Here is a 9,736-nt window from a genome sequence, read left to right as displayed (position 1 = left end):
TATACCCCCCTATGCCGGTGATGGGGGGTATAAAATTGTCAGGTCAGGGGATTTATACCGGGGGGGTATAAATCAGTCAGTGGTTTTATACCCCCCTATACCAGGAGGGGGTATAAATCCGTCAGGTGTATTTGTTAAATTTCTACTGATCTAAGGAATTCGCCGTTAATGCAAACTTCTATTTGGGCCAGAGAAGACTTCGGCTTTGAAGGAGAAGGACGCTTAACAATAATTATCAGCAATATTCAAATGGAATAAAAATTGGACAAAAATATCAAACCGCCGATGTATGACATGCCCTACCCGATTCACTCGCATCCCAACGACCCTCTCCCCCACACCCTCCCCCGATTTTTGATTGCGGCTGGCCCTTTGGCCGGGCCGGCCTTACTTCCTTGACGCCCACCTCTCCCCCACAGTGGCGGATCCAGGCGAACGTGTTCAGACCCGTTGCAGGGGTGGATCCAGGTTGACGTGTTCACACCCTTCGCAGGGGCGGGTCCAGGCTAACGTGTCGAGACCCGTCGCACCCATAACTTGTACGAACGTGTACCCCCATCCTCGATAGGTGAAGTTAGCCACCATCACTTACGCCCCTTGGTGCAATCCTCGATAGGTTAAGTTAGCCCCCCATCACTTATCCCCTCCACCAATCCTCGATAGGTTATGTTAGGGGTTAATAAGACCACCCCTCGGGCGATCCTCGATAGGCCCCGTCACTTACGCCCCTCCACCAATCCTCGATAGGTTGAGTTAGGGGTTGACAAGATCTAGGTTAGGTTGAGTTAAGGGATGATAAGATAGGGGTTAGGTTGTGTTAGGGGCTCAAAAGACCCATCCCTTCGTTAGGTTAGGTTAGGTTAGGGCTTGATAAGATCGGGGTTTGGTCACAGGCAGAATGGGATCAAAAATGGCCGACCGGCAGAATGGGCCCCTCTTACAAGGGGGGGGGGGGTGTAAAACACCTGACAGATTTATACCCCCTCTTGGTATAGGGGGCATAAAACCACTGACTGACAATTTTATACCCCCCATCACCGGGATACACTGTTATTCAAGGAATGTGACGTCACATTCGTTTCAATGTGAAACGTGTCACATTCGTTTGAATATTGTGTCACATTCATTTGAACGTGACTTCACGTGAATTGATGCTCAAATGGGCCCAGGCATTGGCTGATTCACGTTTAAACGAATGTGACACAACATTTAAACGAACGTGACACGATTTACATTGAAACGAATGTGACGTCACATTCGTTGAATAACAGTGTAGGGGGGTATAAAACACCTGACGAATTTACACCCCCCTCCTGGTATAGGATAGGGGGGTATAAAACCACTGACTGATCTATACCCCCTGGTATAAATCTGGTATAAATCCCCTGACCTGACAATTTTATACCCCCCATCACCGGCATAGGGGGGTATAAAACACCTGACGGATTTATACCCCCCTCCTGGTATAGGGGGTATAAAACCACTGACTGATTTATACCCCCCGGTATAAATCCCCTAGGTGAACTGTACCCCCGTCAGCCCAGGGGGGTACAAATTTTTTCGGTGATTTATACCCCCCGGTACGAATCCCCTGGGGCATTTGTACCCTTGGGGGTGGAGGGTGGGGGGTATAAATGTCCCAGGGGATTTATACCGGGGGGTACTAATGCCCCCGGGGTTTTACACCGGGGGGTATAGGGGTATAAATCCCCTCCTACAGGTGTCGCAGTGGACGATTCGCACGACAGCCTGCATGCGACCGGCGACGCTTTGGCTCGAGAGGAGAGGAGGCAGGCGCCCCGCCCAACAGTACCGCGGCCCGCTGCGCCCCGCCACGCCACCGCCGTCTCATTCCCTCCCGGGTGCTGCTGGCTCTGCCTCTGAGGCGACCCGTTACGGCAGGAGGGAGAAAACCACACAAACCGCCCGTTGGGCAGCCAAGGCTCCCCCGTCGTCACCAACGAGCTCATCATCATCATCACCATCATATGGTCTTCGTCGTCGCCTCGCGACAATACGAATCGTGCAGCCCTCACCACCACCACCTGCACCACTGCCACCACCTGCACCACTACCACCACCACCTGCACCACTACCACCACCACCTGCACCACTACCACCACCACCTGCACTACCACCACCTTCACCAGCACCACCACCACCTGCACCTCCACCACCACCAACAACCAACAACCAACAAACAACTGAGACCGAACCAGCACCCGCTCTACGTCCGGTGAACTCGAGTATGTGGTGTATTTTCACCAGAGCAGGTCGTCTACCGTCCTTCGGAATCGGATTCTGACGGAAAGACCCCCAAATCGTTGGCAGTCTCTTCTTTCCCTCGCCGCCAGACTCCATTTCTTTCTATCCTGCTCGAGCGGCCGCGCGGCGGCGTTGGCCTTGGCCGTCCGGTGGAGCGCCGCGCCCCACCCCGCGCCGCCCGCCACAGTTCGGGGCCCAAGCGCGGCAACTTTCGTTGATAACATTCCCCCGGACGGCCGTGTGCTCCTGTTTTCCCTGCCGGTGTCCCTGGCTCCAGCCGCGCCGCGTCCGCCCCGCCCCCGGGGCCATCCGGTCAGCCAGCCAGGTCGCCGCCGACACGGTCCGCAACGCAGCGCTCAGCTCGACTCACCCCACCGGCCGAGCCCCGTAGCAGCGGTCAGCGCACCTGCTCAGAACTGTGGGACACCACCGCGATTGAAAATTGGATGAACATTAGCGCATGTGGTGATCGGTAGACCACTCCACTTTACGAAGTGGTTCACTTCCGATTTCTGAAATATTACACTAAAATTTTCCGTTATAGTAGGGCACGAGAATGTCGGTTGGATCAAGTGGCCGTGCTTTACTCGCCCAGAGTGGACTCTCCGGAGCTGCACGGTAAAAACGATGTCTCATTTTTTGAGGAAAAAGGGAAAACTTTGAGGACCTCCCATATGTGAGGAAAACTCCTCGGACCTCGCCTCAGATTTTGAGGAACCTCCTCAAAAAATGAGGAAATATTCCACAATTTTTAGGAGACTTCGTCGAAATCTGAGGAGCCTTCCTCAAACCAAGGGAGTTCCTCAAAGTTTTCCCTTTCCCCTCAAAAAATGAGACATTGTTTTTACCGTGTGTGCGTCCGTAAGGAGGCCCCTCAGACTGCAGGCGGGCGGTCCTCGGCTCCGGCGCCCTCAAGCGGCTCAAGCGCTTGGCTCGCTTGAGGCTGAGGGCCGTAATGGACCTCATTGTGAGGCGGACGGCCTGGCCCCCTGGAGTGCGAGAGAGAAGTGTCGCCAAGCGATCCCCGAGGCGATCACACGGAGAGGCGCTGCCATGGGCGCTGCTCTCCCTCCGGCGGGTCAGCTGGCCGCTGCGAGACGCTGCGAGGTGTCGCGGCGGGCGGAGGAGCGGGCGCAGTGGGCGCTCCGCGGTGTCATCACGAGCGCTATTGCAAGAAGGGGCGGGGCGGGGCGCCGGACGCGTCGTAGCGGGATGCGAACTCCGCCAGCACTCCTCCGAGGCGTTGGCGGAAGACAGAAGATGCCGGGGCGTGGCGTCGCGGGTGTGGGGGGAGGAGGTGGGGGGATAGAGTCATTTTGCCCCATGCGGGGGGAGGGGGCTGGCTTTAGTCCCGGGATGGTCGAGGTATGATGGCACCGGACCAACGGCGGTGGTGGCGGCATGGCGGCAGCACCGTGAGAGCCTGCTCCTTCTGGAGACGGGTGCGGTGCGGTGACAGCGACCCACCTCGGGCCACGAGTAGCGGCTCTGGGGACCTACTTGGACGAAATTTGTGTTTAATCTGTTTCTTTTGAATGTCGGCCTCTTGCTTGATAACGTATAGCACTTTAAAGTCATTATTGTCATGAAATTAATTTTTAAAGTTCTGCTGACGACCTCTCTGCCTGACTCTCGTTCTCCTCTGCCCCTCCCCACCTTCTCTCGCTTCTCTGGCCTTTGTCAATTTATCACACCCCTGGCCACAGAGCAGTCATTGTTTTTGCCCGCATTGTCTGGGGCAGAGGAGCCGAGCATCTCTCAAAACGCCGACCGAACCGCGAGCGGCCGAAATGAGTCATCCCTTTTCCCTTTTTTTCTTCCTTTCTTCCCATTTTCGGAGCGCGAGATGAAAGTGACAACGAAACAAGAGATTACCCCCCTGCCGCTCTGCCTCTCTATCTCTGATGGCATCATGACGGCGTCGCTTCGATTCGCGTGAAATTCGCGGGCGACGAGGAAAAAAAAAACAGAAACGGAGTCGCCTTACCTTTGCCGCAAAGCGCATCATTTTTGGCTGAGCGATAGCGAAGCCTATTACTCCACTGATGATCAAAAAGTTTCGCGTCTGTTTGTCTGTCTGTGTGTGTGTGTGTGTTTGTTTGTTTGTCTGTACGCACGATAACTCGAGAACGAATTGAGCTAGCGACCTGGGATTTTCAGGGTCGTTTTGTATCATAAAAAGACAGATCGAGTTCAAAGAAGAGCATTCTAGCTCAAAAATTGGATTTTTAAAAAATCGAAAACCACAGGTCCCCAAAATGACAATTTTTAAAAATATTTTTTTAATGTTTCCTAAGGGGTAACTCATCAAAGTAGAGCCCATTGGGCGAAAATTTCATCTGTTTGGCTCTATCTCTAACCTTTGAGGCGCTAGAGGGTGTTTTTGACGAAAATAAGCGAATAAATGTACAACCCTGCATTCTTAGTCAAAGTGACGGGCCGTTGACCGGCCGGAGGCCCGTATCTTTGTGTACACTTTTGCACTACCCGACTCGGGTCGGGTGTCAGCGCCGCAGGCCTAGGTAGATGTATGCCAGGCGCGTCGCAGCGTAACAGTGTTTCGTGAGATATCGCGAAGCCTGTTACGCGAGACGTGGTCTGGCGTACATCTACCTAGTTACTAAAGAGATTGAAAAGTCGTCTTCGTTTTTATGGGATCGAAGTTTTGTGCGTCTCTGACATTCAAACAGGTATACGATAAGAAATGAAAAAATGGAAATCATTTAACTGAGAGTACCTGTTCCCATTATCAATCGTTTATAAAATTTTGTTGTTTAAGATTTTTAATCCAACCTAATGTACAGTACACCCCTTTGCCTCAGCGATAGTACTTCGTAAAGTGATACCAGCTCGACGTTTTGTATACACCTGCCACCTCCCGCCAGCCAGGGAGGTCCAAATAATCAGGGCTGCCCTTGAGCCTTTTCGGTCGGTGGATAGCGCTAATGAGTGAAAGAGAGAGATGGAGAGAAAAAGAGTGGGGGTTGGAGAGAAAGGAGAGAGAGAGAGAGAAAGAGTGAGGGGGCGGGAGCAGTTGTAGAGTTGCGTGTCGAGTACTTTTGCTCTGATGCCGTGAAATGTTACGTCAGGGGGAACCTCAGGGTCAAAAGCAACCCCCGTGACGGGACGAGGTGCGCGACGGACCTCCGGCGCGTGTGTGGCGCTGCACTGAACTTCACGTACCGAGCGCGAGCGCAGCGCAGTTGCACCACGGGGAAAAAATAATGACACGAGTTACATTCTGCCTGGTCGTGACCTACATGAGGGGCTGATGTGGCGTTCATTACCATCCGACGTGGACCGCGGGGGGAGAAAAATATGCATTTCAGATCGCCGCTGCACTATGCGCTGGTCACGCGAGCCTCGCTGATGAAACAGGGATCTGTTACTGGCAGCACACCGCGAGACTTTTAAAAGGAATCGCGAGTAGTTCGCAGAGTTTTTTTTTCGGTGGTGTGTATTTAGATTCTAAAGGCCTCGCGTGCCTCAGTGAAATGGCACGTTTATGCCGCGCCGGCCGGCCGCCCCGCTTCTCCGTGAAAGTTATAAAAGCCGAAGCCGAATCAAAAGTGCCACTTAGGCGTCCACTGTGGAAATGGACTGGGCTTGCCATTGGGATCGGGATTGGCTCCCGGCGGCGGCGGCGGCAAGTCCATCCCACCCATCTGATGATCCCCGTAGCGGCAGTCAAGGCCATTTCGGTTCGGAAAGGGAATCAGGGCGACGGTCCGGCCATCTGCATCTGAACGGGCCATCTGGACCGGGAGGGTCCCAGCGGCCGTCGGGCCGGAACTACTGACCCTCGCGCGCACCTGCAGCACACTGTCAAAACACCCTGAAAGGCGAGGAAGTGGGAGGCAACAGAGGCCGTACTTAAGTAAACTATGCCAGTCGAAAAACAATGCAGAGTTGCGGGGGGAAGGGGGAGACTCGAATATAGAGATAAAAGAAAATACAAGAAATACACGCGAAGCGTTCACAAAAATACACAAGATGCCCCCCACCCCCGAGAAAATTCCATTCATGATTGAAATGCTTAAAGATTGCTTCACAATTTTCGAGTATTTAATTATTGAGTTACTTTCAGTCATAAACCAAAGTGTAGATTTTTTAGAATACCTTACTTGTTTATGTCAAACTTCAAATAGTTTACTTTCTCTGGGTCGAAAACAAACTGTTCCTCAACACTCCACACTGCTGCTCTACCTCGAATAACCTATTTCTTCCTCTTTTTTGTGTTGCAGTATGCCCTAAGATGGCTTGCACGCAGCGGGCCGTGGGCCGGGCCTTCCAGCCGCCCCCGGGACAGCACCTCCGCCAGGCGTCCCGCCAGCCCTCCATGGCGCCCAGCGGCTCGTGCGGCCAGGTCCTGCAGGCGCGGGTGCAGGACGTGCAGGCCCAGGACGCGCAGGCGGGACCTGTCCGCGTGCGCACCGTGCGCCTGTCCCGCCGGCCCGGGGGCGGCCCCGGGGGCGGGGGCGGCGGGGGCGGCGTCGGCCTGGGCTTCTCCGTCCGCGGAGGCCGGGAGCACGGCACGGGCTTTTTCGTCTCCGCCGTCGAGTTCGGCTCGGAAGCACACCTGCATGGTCTCAAGGTACACTGATAAACTAAGTGTTCAACTGCTCAACACTTGTAAGTGTGCAACTGCAAGTTGAATACTTGCCAGTGGGCAACTCCGTAGTCGCACACTTGCAAGTGTTCACCTCGGTAGGTGTGCACTTGCAAGTGTGCAACTCCTCGGTTGAACACTTCCTTAGATTGGACGCTTACTGTGTTCAACTTGCAGTTGCACACTTGCAAGTATTTAACTTGCGATTGCACACTTAGACGTGTTGAGCAGTTGAACACTTAGTTTATCAGTGTACGATCGAACTAACTGTTCCTTAAAGCTATTAGCGATCAAATTTAATTAATTTTATTGAAGATGCTTATTTTATTGAATGAAAATATTTAGGATGTGTGGGCAATATTTACGGTCTAATTAATTTTTGATGCGCAGGTTGGAGATCAACTCTTAAGGATAAACGGGTTCTCACTGAACCAGGCGACGCACAAGGAGGTCCTCGCACTCGTATCGAATCAGACCAACATCACGCTGAAAGTCAAAAGTGAGTATTTATCAGTCCCCGCACTGGTAACACAAGTGTGTTTAAGTTTGCACCTCGACCGACCTCAACTGATGTTTATGTTCAAGTGTGTATTTTCTAGACACCTTGTGGTGTCTAACGAGCTTATACGTCAATTGTTGACATTTTCGACACTTCCAAAAAGGATAGCAGCTGCACACCGTATGGTTCATATTGTTAGCATAGAACTGTGTGGCTCGATGATGTTTTTGTTTGCCCCTCATGTTTTGTTTCAAATTCTTGATCAAATGTCTAGTTGGCTTGAGGATGTAAATTTTCATTGATTCAACACTATTTTGGTCATTGCGACACATCTCTTTCCTCAATGTGCACGTTCACGTTCCGAACAGACGTCTGTCCGTCGATCTGCCTGCTAAACTGAATCGCTCCCCCGGGCTCCCGCGTTGTGGTGGTGTGGGGGAGGCTCTCCGAAAGAGCCTCGCAGATTAGCGCTGCTTGCTTTCTCTCCCGCAACTTCCCTCACTCCTCCTTTAATTTTTCGTGAGGACCCACATAAATCCGGGCGTCGGGGCGCCACGCGTGGAAACTGATCACGAGACGCCGCGCCGTGTTCCCAAACGCGGGGCGCGAGGCGCCTGCAGCGGCGCCGCGCCGCGTGAGAAGGAGAGGAGGGAACTCTGGAAAAGAGTCGTCTTGTTTACTTTTCCCACCTAATCGCCTTCACAGACCACAGTTAAATTTTATACATGTTTATTCAACTGTTTTGTTATTAGGAGTCGTGTCTGTGCAGTGTGCAGTGCTCTTCCGTTATAAATTTGACATTTACACAAATGACGCTTCTCGTAAAGGAGGTTCATAAGGGGCATACAGTTATTACTCCCCCATTAGCCTAAGGTTCGTGAAATTGCATTCTCCGCGCGCCTTTCGCGTGTGTCGTTAAGTGTCGGCAATTATCTTTATTTTGCAAAAGAAAGGTTTTATTTGCACTGTACACGTTTTTCTACTCTTATCTATCTTTCTTCGAATACATTTTGGCCCAGTTTCTGACTTTTTGGACTCCTTGTCAGTATTCCTGTCCTGCCTTGCCTTGTATTAATCTTTATCTGCTACACACAACCTTTTTCATAAGTAAAAGAAATTGGGCACGAAAGTGTCTGCTTCGGAAATTTCGTTCGGTAGACGGTCACCCTTCAATCCTCCCCCCTAAGGCGGAATAAAATCAGGTTCTAACACTTATGAGTCCCCTTGTTGGCATAATTACTTTTGTGCCAAGAAGAACTAGTTCTTTGACTTTAATCGTCTCCCTTCTTGTGGTTGGAGAATCAAAAACTGCATGCATCCAGTATCTGCCGTTACGAAAATTGCCTAGTTCAGCTGCGGCAAGGTCTCATAGCGCCTGATGGGCAGGCAAAATCCTGCCCGTAGTGCGTGCGTGCATTGCGGGGTGGCCTACCCCGAGTCTTGCAGGCGCCGAGCACGAATAATTTGCAAAATGATCAAATGAATCTAAGAAACGGATGTAATTTCTAGATGATCCCTAAGAAGAACAAGTACGGTTCGCAGTGATGCGTCATAAAACTCGAGGTCAAACTCTTTACTTGAGTTTCAGTGCCCCCTAACATGACTTCATGCTACCGTTCAAGCTGTTCAGAAACATGACTACTGCCTGTAGGTGTTGCGGATCCTGAGGTGAGAGTGAGCCTTAAATACACGGCTTTGATACTAGTTTTCCAAGACGAAGAAAATGTGGTGTCGGCAAAGAACGTAGTCTGGGGCGCTACTGATTACTTACTTATTCCATATCTACCACTATGTAGGTAAATTCTAGGTAAATTCCAGTAAATAGATTTGTCTCCCCGTTTTCCCCCGGTTTCCCCCAGCAGGGTCACCTTGCGCGGCCCATTTACTCTACAGACCAGTAGTGCAAGTGTAGGACCCGGCACGCTGGGCGCGTCGTGCAGGAAGAGAGTGGTGGGATTCCAGTGCGGGGTCCCGCAGTGGCGGGCCGGGCTCGCGTGTGTGTGTGTGTGTGTGTGTGTGTGTGTGTGTGTGTGTGTGTGTGTGTGTGTGTGTAGGTGTGTGGCGAGTTGCTCTCCTTTGGGTACATCCGTCTCTGTCACACTCGCCCAAGCCACCATACCCGTTTAATTCGCAGAAGCTGCGCGTGGCTACGCCGCTGCTGCCCCGCCCCCGCGCATGCGCGCACGACCCGCGAGTGGAGTGGCGAGGAGCGGGGTGTGTCTGTGTGTGTGTGTGTGTGTTTCTTTTTCCCCCGCTTTGTGAATAAAGTAAGAGGAGCAAAAGCGAGTGAACGAATTAGAAGCACACACACGTACGTGCGCGCCTGCACCGCCTATTGGCGAGAACTGCCTGTATTGTGGTGG

General features: G+C 52.2%; 1 protein-coding gene across 1 annotated transcript in view; it reads left to right on the top strand.

Moving 5' to 3' along the window:
• The window catches only part of LOC113206995 (SH3 and multiple ankyrin repeat domains protein 1), a 58,201-nt gene that overhangs the window by 24,340 nt on the left and 24,125 nt on the right, over window positions 1-9,736 (top strand). Inside the window, exons 2-3 of the mRNA XM_026423322.2 lie at window positions 6,510-6,859; window positions 7,265-7,373. Of these exons, the coding sequence (XP_026279107.2) occupies window positions 6,521-6,859; window positions 7,265-7,373 (448 nt within the window). The 5' untranslated portion in view covers window positions 6,510-6,520. The remainder of the gene's footprint in view (window positions 1-6,509; window positions 6,860-7,264; window positions 7,374-9,736) is intronic.

The sequence above is a fragment of the Frankliniella occidentalis genome, unplaced genomic scaffold, assembly GCF_000697945.3.
Source record: "Frankliniella occidentalis isolate FOCC.00 unplaced genomic scaffold, Focc_3.1 Scaffold17, whole genome shotgun sequence".
Taxonomy (NCBI): Eukaryota; Metazoa; Arthropoda; class Insecta; order Thysanoptera; family Thripidae; genus Frankliniella; species Frankliniella occidentalis.
This window is presented reverse-complemented; position numbering and strand designations above follow the sequence as displayed.